The 17,216-nt window shown below is 39.6% G+C and overlaps 1 protein-coding gene across 2 annotated transcripts in view; it reads right to left on the reverse strand.

Annotated features, from left to right (window-relative positions):
• ercc4 (excision repair cross-complementation group 4) overlaps positions 1–17,216 on the reverse strand; it is a 238,271-nt gene that overhangs the window by 17,139 nt on the left and 203,916 nt on the right. For both annotated transcript variants that reach the window (XM_059979328.1, XM_059979326.1), the window contains 4 exons: positions 14,937–15,132; positions 10,120–10,327; positions 7,080–7,260; positions 1,362–1,493 (listed from right to left, as the gene is read on the reverse strand). In XM_059979328.1, the coding sequence (XP_059835311.1) occupies positions 1,362–1,493; positions 7,080–7,260; positions 10,120–10,327; positions 14,937–15,132 (717 nt within the window). The remainder of the gene's footprint in view (positions 1–1,361; positions 1,494–7,079; positions 7,261–10,119; positions 10,328–14,936; positions 15,133–17,216) is intronic.

Below are 17,216 nucleotides of genomic sequence, written 5' to 3' on the forward strand. Positions count from 1 at the left end.
AAAATTTCATATCTACCTGAAAGAGTAAGTTGGACCAGGTTTAACATCCTATCTGAAAGATGACTATTTTATTCATTTGGAACAGCACAGGACACTAGTAAAGATTGCTGTACTAAAGACTACGAATTGGGATTTGAATCCATTGTTTCAGAGGCAAAAAGTGGTACCAACATAATTATCCGAGCATAATACATGTATAGAGTCATCAGCTACTTCAACTTTTATTTCAGCCATTAAGTAAGAGAAATGCAACCTGAACCTCTATGCTCATTTAACTTACACAAGTACTTATATACCATCCATAGTGACTATTTCGTTACAACAGTGCACTGTGGCAGTTATAGAGTAAAACAAGATAAGGTAGTGTAATTCAGTCTTGAGAAAAAAAAACTCCCAAAACTGGGAGTGTTTCTTTTGGATCAGATGAGGTTAAGAGAAGACATGATTGCTGGTGCAGACTGCAGGAAACTTTTCCACATTTCAGAGCTAGATAAAACTGGAGGATATAGACTGATGACTGTGGGGGGGGGGGGGGGGGAGAGATTTGGATTGGACTTGGGAGGAGAAACTTACCCCCACTCCCAGAGAGCAGCAAGTATCCTGAGAGGGACTTCCCAGACAGTGTTTGAGGCAGGGTTGTTGACAACATTTAAGTAGTGACTAGATGTGCACTCAAATTGCTTAGGTGTAGGCAATGACCCAAGACTGATTATGGGATTAATGTAGATGGGTGCCCATTGGTTAGCATGGACATGATGGGCCAAACAGCCTGTTTCCCTGCTGTGTGACTAAATCTTCTCACATAGGGTGGTGGATGTCTGCAATTCTCTACTCCAAGGGGTAGTGGAGGCAACATTAACAAAGGATTTGAAGTGCAAGTAGTTAATTTGTTTAAAGATATTTGTGTGCTGTGTGGAGTTGGCACAGAAGAGGCTGTAGCCACGATCATATTGAATGGGCAGGCAGCCTGGAAGAGATGGCTTAGTCCCACTTCTGTCTGGTTTGTGTGCAGGTGCATTATCTTGATCCCCACATGGTGCCTTGCTTTCCAACAGGCTCCTCTGTAGGATTATTATCTAATGCTGAGTTATGGACTATGGCCAAGCACATGTTTGAGCCTTTGCTAGGTACATGGCACTCAGCAGCAGCACGGTCGATTTGTTAGTGTAGTGGCACTATTGTCCTGGCCACTGCACAGGAAAGCTCCTCTGGGGAGAGAGAAAAAAAAATTACGGATTTCTCACTTTCTGCAGGTCAGATTTTACTAATTTCAACAATAAAAAGTTAATTCCGGAAACATATACAACCAGTCCAAAGAATTCAGTGCAGTCTTTAATGCAGCAGAGCAGCAAGTTACATACCTGCCTGGTCTCTTTCTTTTGCTTCAGATTCTGACACATTCTTTGAGATTTTGAGCTTTGCCTCAGGAAGCTCATAAACTCTGGCACGAGCATTCACAAACATTGTGTTACTGGCATCCAGGAATAACCACCCTGTAAACACAGAATAACAGATATTGAAAAGCCGCAGATTCTGTCTATCTGAAATCAAAGCAGAAAATGCTGGAGATGCTCAACATTTGGGTGTCATCTGTGGAGAGCGAAACAGAGTTAATATTTCAGGTGAATAATCTTTCATAGATCAGATCATAATGAAAGGTCATCAAACTGAAATGCTTTTACCTCCACAAATGCTGCACCTTAACCAGCATTTTTAGTTTTTATGCTTCGTACTCTGCCAAAGGCTGTCACAGCCTTTTACAGAGTCATCTCCTTCCAGCTACAACTAGGGACTTTGGCAACAGCCACTGAAGTGCCATCTGGTCCTGCATAAAATATGGTGCTAGTAGCAATAGGGATAGATGCAGTAGTATAGCAGCAAAATATTCAAATAATACATTAATTATAGCAATATGTCTTCCCAGGGTATTTCCCGTATTAGCTACAGCAAATGCAAATTAAGCTCTTTTTCTTAAGGTAAAGTTTTATTTCTGCCAAGTTTAGCCTTTGATCTCTATTTCACAATACTCAATGTTTTCATTTAATAAATTTTAAAATGTTCCTGTCAGCAAAACTCTCTCAAAACATTTGACATGACTAAAATATAACTTCAAAAAAAGTGAGATGATCTGTCTGCCAGTGCTGTGCTAATATCAGTTATTATCACCTCTAATTCCCATCACAACTATGGCAGCTGGGAGAAGGAGGAGCCAATGAAAAATTATTTCTGATCTGATTTCAGATGTCTCCTCTCTTAATCCTCTGTGAACTGATTTGTCCAAACTACATTTTGAACCAGCTAGTTTTTTTTCCACTTCTACTGAGAACAGCGTTTTTTTAAAATTTTCAGATTTTATTTAAACTCATTTTGATTCTGATGAAGTGTCTTGGACCTGATATCGTAAAAGTTTCTCCTTCCACAAATACTGCTTGATGGCAGAATGTTCTTGAAAGTTTTTTTTAAAATTTAGTTTTCTGGTATCTTTTTTTCAAATTTTCCTTTCCTATTCAATTTTTGCACGGTTAATTCCTGGTTAAGTGAAAGCACCAGACAAACTACTGGAGGATCTTAATGTGTCAAGCAATATCTGTGGAGGCAAAAGGGCAATTAATGGTTCCATCAAAACCCAGAAGTCCTCATGCAGGGCCTCAACCAGAAATACACACTGATATAACAAACTGAAATGCTAACACCGCACCTTATACTGAAATCAAACAGCAAATTCTCGATTACTTTGAATGAGGTACAAAGCATTCCTCACCCTCGTCTCAATTTATCTGTTGCTTTCACTCAACTGAAGAGGCAGTTGTCTGCTGCGGCAGCAAGATGTCTGACTATGCTCATGGCACCAGTACATTGTAAATCAGTGAAGATGAATGGATGGTCAAAGGAAGTAGGTAAGAGACTGCTCTATTTTGATACAATTGTGGGAAGATGATGCACTGAAGTTGCGGACTTGAGTTAATTTTGTTTTCAAACATGGTTAAAAACACCCAGCAATGTTCAAATAATAAAGGTAAAACAACTTTAGATTCATGATTGCCATGAATAGTTTTTGGACTGAAGGTTTAATTCGCTTATTAGATGTAGCCAGCATCTTTAAGTGTATCCATTCAGAATAGACTGATCAGAATATCAGATACAAACTGAATTATTTTCCTCTATCATTAGTCTGACTGTAGTAGGCTGCATGCTTTTGTCATTGACTTCCCATTAGTTTTTCAGAGATTACAGAATAGAGTGCTTACACAAGGAAGCTGATGGGGGACTTTGTACCATAAGGCAGAATTAAGGCATTTGGCCCATCAAGTCTTCTTCACCATTCCATCATGGTTGATTTATCAACCCTACTCTCCTGTCTTCTCCCTTTAACTTTTGTCACCTTTACTAATCAACAACCTATCAACTTCTGTGTTCAATGTACCCAATGACTTAGCCTCCACCACCATCTGTGGTAATTAATTCCATAGAATCAGTTCCTTCTAGCTCAGAAATTCCTCCTCATCTCTTTTCTAAAGGGACATCTTTGAATTCTGAGGCTGTGCCCTTGGGTCCTTGTCTCCTCCACTACAAGAAATATCCTCTTCACATTCACTCTATTTAGGCATATCGATATCTGATAGGTTTCAATGAGATCCCCTCGTTATTCTCTAATCTGCAAAATATAGGCAAGAGGCCACTGGGTGCTTCTCATATGTCAACACAACTGTAGAGAGAGTGCAACAGCCAGCTAAGCACTTGATTTGGGATATCCACAGTGATGAGGGAAGGACTCATGGATGCATCAGTTAGCTCCTCTCTGTGCACGAGATGCCTTCGGTGGCCACAGGAAGAGGAAGGATGAGCTCTGCCTCACATCCTTCCACTTTATCTGGAACCTCAGCAGTAATGGAAGGACTTCTGACTGCATCAGTGATCTCTTGTGTAAGGTAGGGTGTGTCCCTCCTCTTCCCATGGTCACCAATGGCTTCTTTAGGTTTGACGTCCAGGTTTGGTCTTTGGGTTGAATGTAAGGAGTAGCATTACAACTGGAGATGAGGGTAAGGTTAGCGATCAGGTCATGGATTAGGGTTTAGAGTTAGTGATGAAGGTTAGTTTATAATCTTCTCCACAGTCATGGTGGAGAGGTTTATGTGCCCCTGAGATCCCAAGAGAGATGCCATCTGCAGCTTAACTCCTGGTAGAGTTGCCCATGGTGGTAAGGTCAAGAGAGAGGTTCCAGACAAAGAATGATCTAACTAAGAGCTCAATGGCAGTGAAGGCAGAGGAAGGCTGCAGAGTGAAGGAACCCCAGTCATCTTGCATTCCATGTCACTAGACCACACCCTGATCTGTCAAGCACTGTGTGGTGGCTGTCCGGAAATCAGCCTCCCCACATTAAACTAACCCTAGTTAGTTTCATCATTAAGGGAATAAGCTCTTGAGAGAACATTATGCTTGATTTGAGTGATTGTACTCCTACTAAATATTATAAATTGGGGCATCAGTCAGGATTTAGGGTTAGGGATGAGTTACAGGTTCACCTATACTTCAGGAGTGGTACTTAAGAGTTAGGGATTAGGGTTAGTTTTACTTGTTAGGTTTTGACTGGCAACAGGGTTAGGGCTGATGGTTACAAGTTGGGTCAGGGATCAGGGTTTTGGATTGTGTCAGGACAGGGTTTGGGATTAGGCAGTGTCCCCTGCCAGGAAGAGTGAGTGCTGGATCTGTAATTTTGTGTATAACTTCTGGTATCAGGTTGACTGATCACCAGTCTGGTTCTTTGCAATTTGACCTTGTTATTCTAACTGCAAGTTAACCTTTAGGACATTCTACACTTCCAGGTCCCTTTGCATTTCAGAGTTTTGGATTTTCTCCCCGTTTAGAAAATAGTCCGCATATTTACTTCGACTACCAAAGTGCATGACCATGCATTTTCCAACACTGTATTTGCCACTCTCTTGCCCAACCTCCTAATCTGTCTAAGTCCTTCTGCAGCCTACCTGTTTCCTCAACACTACCTGCCCCTCCACCAATCTTTGTATCATCTGCAAACTTGGCAACAAAGCCATCTATTCCATCATCATCTAAATCACTGATATACAGCATAAAAAACAGTCCCAGCACCGACTCCTGTGGAATACAACTAGTCACTGGCAGCCAACCAGAAAAGGATCCTTTTATTCCCACTTGTTGCCTCCTACCAATCAGCCAGTGCTCTAACCATGCCAGTAACTTTCCTGTAATGCCAAGGGCTCTTAACTTGATAAGCAGCCTCATGTTTGGCACCTTGTCAAAGGCCTTTTGAAAATCCAAATATACAACATTCACTGCATCCCCTTTATGTATCCTCCATGTAATCTCCTCAAAGAATTCTAACAGGTTTATCTGGCAAGATTTTCCCTTAAGGAAACCATGCTGACTTTGTTCTATCTTGTCCTGTGTAACCAGGTACCCCATAACGCCATCCTGAACAACTAACCCCAATATCTTCCCAACCATTGAGGTCAGGCTAACTGGTCTACAATTTCTTTTCTGCTGCCTTCCTCCTTTCTTAAAGAGTGGAGTTACATTTGCAATTTCCCAGTCCTCTGGCACCATGCTAGAGTCCAATGATTTTTTAAAGATCACTACTAATGCCTCCACAGTCTCTACCACTACCTCTTTAAGGATTCTAGTGCACAGTGAATCTGGCCCGGGTGACTTATGTACACTTAGGTCCTTCAGCTTTCTGAGTGCCATCTCCCTTGTAATAGTAACTGCACTCACTCCTCGTCCCTCACACCCTTCAACATTTGGCACACACCTAGTGTCTTGCACAGTTTTGTCATTGTTACCATTTTGTCTTCATGATTACCTGATGTACCTTTTGTCAGCACATCTGCGTGAGCATTTCGTTCACCACTCATTCTACCCTGAGTCTGTCCCCTGGCCCCTTCACAGTTGAGAGATAGACGTATCATCATGGATTATATATTTATTATGGTGTAAGAGATTTATTCCATCAATGCATTACAGTCTGTTTAAACTGGTGGATTAGCACCTTGGAAAGTCCTGATCTCCTGAGGATAAGCTGTGTGCCAGTCAGGAAAGCACGAGGTTGAAGTGGAGGCTCTGATATCCAGGGATGTGGCTCTCACGAGTCATGAAGATGGAGCTTCCCACCAACATTGTAGAAGTAGACATCAGCCAACTGGAGGAGTGGTCCCATCCAGGACCTGTAAGTCCAACCGAGTGTGCAGAACTCTATAAGAGCCATCATCCTGCTAAGCCAAGCCACCCGATCGGATTGAGGCAAACCTTCCTCTTCCCATGGTTGATGATGGCTTCACAAATAACATGAAGGAACTCGCAGATGCTGTCATCACCACTGCTGAGGTTCCTGGTAAAGCCAAGGATACAAACTGGACCCCTGGGCACAGTAGCTTCAGACAACCTGAAAGCAAGATGGACTCAATGCATATTATGCTGTTGGTGGACAACAGCCATCTGAGTTGCGGGCAATGTGTCCTCTGACGGAGACCCAGAGCCAGTCCCAGGATAGAAATGGAATGAAATAGATCTCGTGTCCTTCTCAGATGCAGCGAGTGAGAATATTTCTGCCATTTCATCATGCCAGGCTGAAGGGCTGAAGGAACACATCAAAGAGTAGCTGCTACTTTACAAAGGAGACTATTCTTGTAAATGGGCACAATCTTTTTCCCCAGGTAGGAGAGTCTAGAACTGGAGGGCATAAATTTAAGGTGAGAGGGGAAGATTTAAAGGAGACATGAGGGCAACTTTTGACCCTCTCGCACTGGTATGTGAGCTGCCAGAAGAAGTGGTAAAGGCAGTTACATTTAAAATGTATTTTAGCTAAATTTTCTTTAATGATGCAAGATACTAAGCAATGCTAAAGCAACACAAGCATGATGTAACACCAAGCATGATTCAACACCAAGCAGGCTAAATGAACTCGACTACTTCCCAGCATTAACAACAAATCTGAGAAATAGTTAGAATGATAGTTACTTGTTGAAGATAATTGTTTAGATGCTCAAGACATTTCCAGAATAAATGAACCCAGCCATAACTTTACCAAGTCTTAATTTCACAAATACCTGAATTCTGGCCAAAAGCTTTCTCCGTGGCTCGTAGAGATTCAAGTAGATTGAGGAAGGTAACACAGTCGTATTGGGTTAAATATTGCAACAGAGTACGAAGAATCTTCAAATCCTGTACCAGGGATTTTGTTTTTGCACCAAGCTGGTGCCAAATTGGATCCAAATGGTGACGTATTACCTGGGAATTAAGAAAAATGAGGATATTAAAAAAGTATTTATTGCTGAGGTAAAATAAAGCAATGCTTAATAGCTTCTTCAAACTTCCTGAATTTAATTTGAAGTATGCTCAGTCATTTATTTGGTGTATGTGTAATTACTTTACATAATGTCTTTATCACTATAATCAAGCCTTAGAGGATGTGTCCTTGCTTTGCTGATGGTTGATATGATAGATTCAGTCTACTAAGTGACTTGGTACTGGCATTTCAGTTTACCTTTGGGTATCATAGAGCTCATGAACAAGAAGTAAATGGCTCATTTCATATGTAAGTGAAGATGATTCATGATAGATCTGTAATGTGATGAGCTATTTTCCAAAAGAAAATCTCTTTTCAGACAAAGCTCAGGCGTAGAGTGACGCATGTACTTTCCTTGCTGCATGGCTGTTTCATATTCACATAATGCTTCTGCCTTTCTAATATATTGATACACTACCTTAGAGTTTGAGGAAACTTTGATTGTCACATTACAGAACATTGGAACTCCTCTCAAAAAAGCTCTCTGATGCACCATAATCTTTAATGCTCCAAATATTTTATAATTATTATTTTAAAGGAGGATTTCTGAATATTTTGTTGTGGAAGGATTTTATCATGATTGATAATCAAGTTAAACTTTAACCTTATGGGATTAAATACTGAGAACAGAAACAAAATGCACGTGTTTTCAAGCTAGATGAACCAATTTATACATTCCCTGAAAAGCAGAGAAATACAGATACTGGAAATTTGAAATGCAAAAAAAGTTGTCAACTGATCATTCAGCCTTTGTAGAGGAAACTGCAGTGACGTTTTTGGAGCCACTGAGTAGTCACAATACTCCCAATTTGCACATGGTTGTTTCTTTCAAATCATAACAATCTCTTAATTAACTACTCTATTAGACAATCGCTATTCGAGAAAGGTGTATGGGGTGTCCAGTGAAGGTTAGCTTCTCTGGTGAAGAGGCTTGTCGTGTCCATTCCAGGGCAACTCACTCACCTTTAGTTCCCACCGGACACTCAGCTCTCACCTATGGCTCCAAGTAGCTGTGTGCATGCAGCAGTGGTCACACTGCTTCAACAGACAGGCTAAACCAGGTGAAAGCAGCTGGCAGCCTCACACCCCAGTGAGATAGGGACTTGCAAGCGAAGTCAGCTCTGGTGGACTGGGCAGATGAGATCTACAGTGAGGTCAATGGCCAGGAAAGCAGCTTTGTGAAGAGCCAAGGACATGACAAGGAACATTCATGGGCACCCAGTGCAACCAAGGAAGACCCCAGTTTGTGATGCTTGTTTGTACCACTGGACCTGGACTTCTGAGGTCAAGAGATTGGAGCTACCCCAGTGCAGTGGCTTTTCCACTTTAAAAAAAAACTCTCTCACAGGTTTCCTGTCATATTCGGACATGACAGTCAATCACCGTAGGTCAAGGAGGGGAACAAAGATCAATTTGCTGAATGCTATTTTTGAGCAGGGAACAAGGGAGAGGAATGTGGTCCACAGTCAATTCCATAAAATTTTGGAAGGGAGCCAAATAGAAAAAAATACAGAGCCATTAAGAAGCTGAATGATGAAAAAGGTGACTTTTAGCCCAATAATGAGCAATTGTACTGTAACTTTTCCTCTTGGAGGAACAGCTGAATTTATGTGAGTTTATGAGTTTATGTGAATTTATGAGTTTAAATTCTAATCTATACAGGCACTTGACAAATTGTAAATGCAAACAGCTTGCTGATTTATATTTTATTTTGTGTCACGAAGGTGTTGATCAGCCTGCCTTTTAGAAATTTCCAAAAGTGAACATGGAGCTTTAATATTTGATTCACAGAACAAAAGGTTTAATTGCCTTTACCCCCAGGCCTTACTATCATGGGTCTTGATGTTAGGTGGTAAGTCTAAACCTAATTATGAAAGAGATGTGAAAGTGAACTTGAGAAATTATTAGGCTAGGCTTGAAATGTGCAGGAGAAAAATTATACAAAATTCTTCATTACAGATAGATCAGAGGAATCACCTATCAAAGCTGTGTCTTTATGTGTCTTTATGCTTGGATTCATAAGCAGGTTTTTCAAATTCACAGTCCTCGCATAGGACTTCACAAAAAGGAAGAGCAGCAATGATAGCTTGGATATTAAGGTCAATCTACCCTGCAGCATTTTCCGCAAGTTAATTTTATTGGATGGAAAAATTTCATGAGTTTCCAGCATGCATAAATTACAAGACATATTTTTATACAGTGTAGTTTATATATTCCAGTCAGAACTGCGATCCCATAGTGTACAAATCTGTATAAATCATAGAACAGTTTTGTTTAAAGGCAGGTGAAAGACTCAAATATTAAAACTTTAGGCAACAAGGCAAAGCAAGGATTATTATGATTCAATTTAAATTGCTTCAAACTTGAAACTTCTGCAAGTTAAACATTACTCCAATTTTCTCTGGTTCAGAGACCAATCTTGGAATGTCTTTTACCATCTCCAAGGGATTTAATATTTCTGTATTCCCACCATTCTATGTGTCCCCTAGCACCCACCAACCCCCTCTCAATTTATCTTACTTCTCAGTCCACATAGAGTAATTCTCCATTTAGGATGTTTATCTCTTAGCTGTATGCTTGGAAATGCATCATATAGACTCAAGACCATTCCCAGAATGAACTAGATACAAGTTAAAGAATAAAGAAAAAAACAAACCAGGTATAGTTGCCCATACAGCTCAAATCACTCACCAACAATGAGCTCAAGTGAACTACAGCTGCCTCTGGGCAAAAGTCCTGAGTCTGTCAAAGAAATGCTGAGATACAAAATATTCATCAAAACAAAATTCCACATCACAAACCTTTTCAAAGGAGTTTCCAACTGCATTTTCAAGAGACATATCCTCAACATCCAAAGATGTATTGTACTGTTTAAGTTCTTTCAAGCAGGCATTCATTACATCCATAATGGCCGTCTGGATAGCCAGCATAGTGGGAGTGAGCAAAACATGCAGCTCTATCACATCAGGTTTGTGTCTTTCTAGGAAAGAGCTAACTGCAATGTGGAACCTTAATGGAACAGAGAGATGTACACCAGTGAAAGGGAAATATAACATGTAGTCAATCAAAAAGCAGACTCTTCAAAAAGTAGTTCTATCAGAGAACAATTACAGCTAAAATTACTGAATTCTGTAATTCCATTGAGAGTGCATGAGAAACTTCCATTAAGCATCCAACCAAGGCTAGAACCATTTCGACAAGTCGTTCATCGTTTGCGCTGAAAATCCCCAAGAGTGTATTTGTTTAGCGATTTTACCAATTACAGCTTTCAGAACAAATAAACTAATCATAAAGCTTGGAGAGACCAAATTGCAGCAGGGTTGACATTAAAAATTTATATTCAAAAGCAGTTTGACATCTCTACTTCTGGAGGTCAGCATGGAATTAGGTGTTGACATTTAGTATGAGTTTGGTATTAAAATAAGCATTGTAAGATCATACACTTGAAATTGTATCACCTCCATGTAAGAGTAACTGATCTAAACATATGGATAAACTTAAATTGGATTTGAATTTGAAAGGAAAGCGTGAAGATTCTAAATAACTTTCAGTGTTGGCAAGATTAAATTTGAGAAAGCCTAAAGGCCAAAACAAAGAGCAAATCATTTGGACAAATGTTTTATCTGACAATCCTTTTTCCTACACCTGCTCTAATGGGAAGCATACTTTTATACTGCTTTAATGTGCTACTTAGTGTAAAAAGCACTTACTGCACAAAATAAATTACACTTGAGAACTTTAAGAAGAATACATTTATTATATACACAGGCTGTTCTCAAAATAATAGAACAGTGTATTTATAATAAAAGCAAGCAGTTTCAAGGACAAACTACAGAATCCCAATATCCTATTTAGTATACAGAACAATATACAGCCTCAATACCAAGGAAATGGCAGCAATTCATCTTCATCACTTCAGCTGTTCAAGTTTCAATGTTTTTCTTTCCTAACTGGTGACAACTGCAGAAGGCTCACAAAATTAAAAGATCAAGGTGCCCCAAGATGAATGAATTATTAAATTGCACAACTTTTTAAAAAAATGAAAGTTTCAAGTTAAAACGTAAGGAACAGATCTTTCCTATTGAAACATGCTGGAATCTTCTCTTTAACAATTAAAAAGTCTTGCCTTGGTGTAGCATTTATATGCATTTAATGTCACTGAAGTTGCCAGCAGAAAGAAGTAGGATAAATAGCAAAATTTCACATAAATCATCAAACTCTTAATAGCTTTAAAAAATTCTTGAGCATTCTTTGAAACTCAAACTGTTTATTTAAATTAATATTAATAGCAGTAAAAACCATAGAACCATGGACCACAAAAACCATTGTCATTGGCACATGATAAGATAGGCCAAAGGCAGCATGGTTTCCTGAAAGGAAAATCCTTCTTGACTAACCTACTGCAATATTTTGAGGAAACTACAAACAGGTTAGACAAAGGAGGTGCAGTAGATGTGGTGTACTTGGATTTTCAGAAGGCCTTTGATAAGGTGCCGCACATGAGGCTGCTTAGCAAGACAAGAGCCCATGGAATTACAGGGGAGTTACGACCATGGGTGGAACATTGGCTGGTTGGCAGAAAACAGAGAGTGGGAATAAAGGGATCCTGTTCTGACTGGCTGCTGGTTACTAGTGGAGTTCCACGGGGGTTGATGTTGGGACCGCTGCTTTTTAAGATGTATGTCAATGATTTGGACTATGGGATTAATAGATTTGTGGCTAAATTTGCCAATGATTCAAAGAATAGCAGAGGAGCGGGTAGTGTTGAGGAAACAGAGAGCCTGCAGAGAGACTTAGATAGTTTAGGGGAATGGGCAAAGAAGTGGCAAATGAAATACAATGTTGGAAAGTGTATGGGCATACACTTTGGTGGAAGAAATAAATGGGCAGACTATTATTTAGATGGGGAGAGAATTCAAATGCAGAGATGCAAAGGGACTTGGGAGTCCTTGTGCAGGATACCCTAAAGGTTAGCCTCCAGGTTGAGTCAGTGGTGAATTAGGCAAATGCAATGTTGGCATTCATTTCTAGAGGTATAGAATATAAGAGCAGGGATATGATGTTGAGGCTCTAAAAGGCACACTTGGGAATATTGTGTGTGGTTTTTAGAAAGGATATATTGACATTGGAGAGGGTTCAAAGAAGATTCATGAGAATGATTCCAGGAATGAAAGGGTCATATCTTATGGTCTTATAGAAAGAAACCAATATGTAGAATGCATTGTACCCAAAGTTTGACCATGGGTGCCAATATTGTTGCCTGCACTTTTATTCACGACATGTTGAAGCATGGATGCTCTCAGGCATATGTATTGTGCTCAGATGGTGCACAAGGCTCATTTGTTGGCACTTGCACAAAACTTCTTTATGCATGCAAGGAAAATGGGAACAGCAAGCAAGTCTTAACCAAAGACCAGTGCCCTGTTTCAGCAATAGTTAAAGAGCTTCACCCTTCCTGTTTTGTTTTGAAGGTCCTGTTGAAGGTAAGGTGTTAGTAATTGCTCTCATCTTACAATGCTTTTAAAGTCCTCATGGTATCACTCCTCCATCTGCAAATCTTGAACCCTACCCCTTCCAAACCTCCATTATCTGCCCTAACCAGACCAACTACTTTTTAATGATGTCTTCCCCCACAAGCATCTGTCACTCACCCTGCCATCCTCTCTAACCTAGTTTCCACAATCCTGTCCTAATCTACTCAACATCTATCCTCCACTGCCCTTTAACCCCTCCCGAAGTGCTGCTACAATCTGTTCTAATCCTCTTCGTCAATACATCCACTTACCATCTATGTAACCCATCGTTTGCAGATATTATCTCTTCAGAGTTCAAAGTAAATTTATTATCAAAATACATATATGCCAACCATATACAAATCTGAGATTCATTTTCTTGTGGGCATACTCAATAAATCTATAAAATTATAACCGTAACAGAATCAATTAAAGACCGCCCAATTTGGGTGTTCAACCACAGTGCAGATGACAACAAAATGTGCAAATACAAAAATAAATACATAAATAACAACAACAACAATAATAATAATAATAATAAACAATAAATATCGAGCGCATGAAATAAAGAGTCCTTGAAAATGAGTCCATTGGTTGTGGGAATACTTCAGTAATGGGGCAAGTTAAGTTGAGTGAAGTTATTCCCTTTGGTTCAAGAGCCTGATGGTTCAGGGGAATAAACTGTTCCTGAAGCTGGTGGTGTGAGTCCTGATGTTTCTGTACCTTCTTCCTGATGGCAGCAGTGAGAAGAGAGCACGTCCTGGGTGGTGTGAGTCTCTGATGCAGGATGCTGGTTTTCTGTGACAACATTTCATAGAGACATGCTCAATGGTGGGAAGGGCTTTACCCGTGATGGACTGGGCTACATCTACTACTTTTTGTAGGATTTTCTGTTCAAGGGCATTGGTATTTCCATACCAAGCTGTGATGCAGCTGGTCAATATACTCTCCACCACATATACAGAAGTCTGTCAAAGCTTTAGACACCATGACGAATCTTTGCAAACTCCTAAGGAAGAAGAGGCTCTGCAGAGCTTTCTTCATAAGTGCACTTAATAACATTGATGAATTTAAAGTTAATGGGAGAAGTTCACTGGGATAGGTTTATTCCAATATTCTGGACAAGGTGCATTATAGAAGACAAAACTTTGCTTCAGGATATTTTCACCCTGAATCAAACTGAGACTGTCATTGGCCAAATTTGGCCATGGGCATTATTTCCAGCTTGCCTGATCTAATGCACAAGTACAACAGGGGCAGCACTGCTGCCTTGCAATTCCAGGAATCTGTATTTGTTCCCGATTTCTGGTGCTGTATGTGTGGAGTCAGCATGTTCTCACTCTGACTTAGGGTGCTCCAGTTCCCTTCTACATCTCAAAGATGCACTGGTTGGTTAATTAGCTAATGGAAGCTACCCTTTAATGTAAGGTACGCTGTAGAAAATTTTAAAGAATTGTGAGTTGAAGAGTACACTAGAAAGAATAAGTCACTGGGGAATGGTCCCAATAAGAATGCTCCGCCGGAAGCCAGCATGAACCTGACAGGCTAAATGGTCACTTTCCTCGTGGTAATACTCAAGAAAATAAATATACTTGGCTACTACTGTACCAGCTCTTCTTCAAGGAAGCTAAGCCATACCTAGTTCACTCAGTGCATTAGATTTCTGGAATGTTTCAGTTTCAAATGAACTTGCATGTACATCCAAAGGCTTTTATCAGATGTGTTGGCTTTAAACTTAGTAACTTCATAGTTGAGCACAAGTATGTTATCTATGATTCTGGTACAAAATATTGCCAATAGGCACATTTATTCAAGAAAGACACTTCAATTGTTAGTCACTTAAAACAGTACAGCACTGCACTCAACAGATAAACTAAAATAGTTACGAAACTTGTTTTCTTATTTGGATGAAATGACAAAAATGAATTAGCACTTGAATAAGAAAAAACTTTGCTCCATTCAAATGAAGCCTAAAGAATTCTACATAGGCAAAATAACAAGTTTAAGAGGATTTTGAGAGAGTAACTTCACTTCTGTCAACTTGTGATCACACAAAACACTGAAGAAACTCAGCAGATTATGATGTTTCTCTGTACAGTACCTACCTAGGCCAAAGGTACAGTTTACGGACAAACAAATTTCGCATCACTCGTTCCACTTGACAGAATCCAAGATTAAAGGCTACTGCATCATCCGTGAAAGCCTTGATAAAACCCTGTTTGTTCTTCTGCCGGTAAAGTCGAAGAATAAATGCTTCCTGACATGAATCAATGATTCTGTGAGCTCTGTATACCAAAATACCTGCAGAAACATAAAACATTCCAGCACTTAAGTGTTCATAGAAGCCACTAATGTATCTAGGTCACGTCCAGACAGCTGGAGAGTGTGCAGCAAATATCATGAATTTTCTAAAACAGACGCAACTCTATAAATCATACAGTACGAGAAACCTGGAATTTAATAACTGAGATTACAGAGATTTATATCCCCAGGTATGAAACCAACACTATCAATATCACTGGAGAACGGTAGTAGGATTTTCACTCTTTCTGGTGAATGCTGGATGATCAATCCTCTTTGAATAGCAACAAGCAAAAATTTGTGACAATACATCCATTTGCTCACTCCAGGGCAGGCAGGCAGTCTCTCATTTTACACTTAACACACTTATTCAAATAGAGACCTCACACAATATGGCATTTCCATTGCTTTACAAGCAAAAGCATTGCAAAAATATTGAACTTTAATAACACACTGAAGACACCAAGTTTTCAAAGGTCGGGACAAAATGAAATGCACCCAATGGCCACTTTACTAGGTATACCTGCTCGTTCCTGCAAATCTCTAATCAGCCCATCACGTGGCAGCAATTCAGTGCACAAAACATGGTCAAGAGGTCTAGTTGTTGTTTAGACCAAACATCAAAATGGGGAAGAAATCTATTGCTGAAATTGGAAAGATTAAAAAAATCCTTGAACTGAAAAATTTAGCAGAGCTTCCTCTGATTCTGCCTAATTTTCTGTGGCTCAACAGTGAACTGGATAACCCAGAAGATATACTAACCATCTCAGTTGAGACCCCACCCTACCTCCAAAAGTAAAGACCAATGTCAGTGTCTCAAATTCTGGTTCTAGCTGAAAGATGGACAGGCATTTGGACCATAACCACTGCTTTATTGATCCATGGTAGGATTATCTTAATGCAATGTTGCTATGTACTTTATGGAGACTGCATGTGGTCTTGTAACTTGTTGTGGAGGGATATATTGCCAAACCCTGCTTCTTTGTAATGAGAAACCTTTGTATATTATTCTCAAAAGCAAATTCAACTGGAATAATAGCCAAGAATATTGCAAATGCTATAACCTTACAATTTGTGGTATCTTAAATTCACCTTTTTAAAAAAAAACTATTCGGTCCATTAGTCTTGTGTAAATTACAATATACAATTGGGAATCACTGGTATCGATGTCACCATCAAATTTAAACTTGGCCACCAACAGACATTAAGATATAAGATTTCACCTTTAATGTCAAGTTCCATACACATGTGTCTTGTAGAATTAACACCATACTTTAAAATTTCCATTCAATCAATCATTTGTATAATTTGGAATATCATGTCAAATAAAACAATGTTGCATATGCAAAAAAAAGGGGAAGAAATGTGATAGAAGCGACGTTCCCCGTAGAATGATTGTTGGTGCCAGACGAGGCAGTTTGAGTATCTCAGAAACTGCTGACCTCCTGGGATTTTCACACACAAAGGTTACAGAGAGTGGTGCGAGAAACAAAAAAACATCAAGTGTGATGTTACGTTATCTACCCTCTACTGTGTCTATTGTCTTGTCTATTATTTATTGTAATACTTGCACTGATTTGTGCACTTTATGCAGTCCTGGGCAAGTCTGTAATCTAACGTAGTTTCTTTTTTTCTGCGTTGTTTTCATGTAGTTCAGAGTAGTTTTTGTACTATTTCATATAGCACCATGGTCCTGAAAAACATCTCGTTTTTACTGTGGACTGTACCAGCAGTTCTGTGGACAAAATGTCTTGTTATTGAGAGAGGTCAGAGGAGAATGGTCAGACTGGTTCAAGCTGACAGGAAGGTGACATAACTCAAGTAACCACACGTTACAACAATAGTGCTGCAGAAGAGCATTTCTGAACGCACAACATATCGAACCTACGGCAGCAGAAGGCCACGAACATACACTCAGTAGCCACTTTATTAAGTACAGGAGGTAGCTAATGAAATAGCCGCTGAGTCTATATACACATGAAATAACTTTACTGCATGAAGATATTGCAAATGCTCAAGCCCTTTGGCAATATATTTTATTTCAAAGGAAAGTGAACATAAATTAAATATTTCCAATAATAATC

This window comes from Hypanus sabinus, chromosome 9 (genome assembly GCF_030144855.1).
Source record: "Hypanus sabinus isolate sHypSab1 chromosome 9, sHypSab1.hap1, whole genome shotgun sequence".
NCBI classification, from domain to species: Eukaryota; Metazoa; Chordata; class Chondrichthyes; order Myliobatiformes; family Dasyatidae; genus Hypanus; species Hypanus sabinus.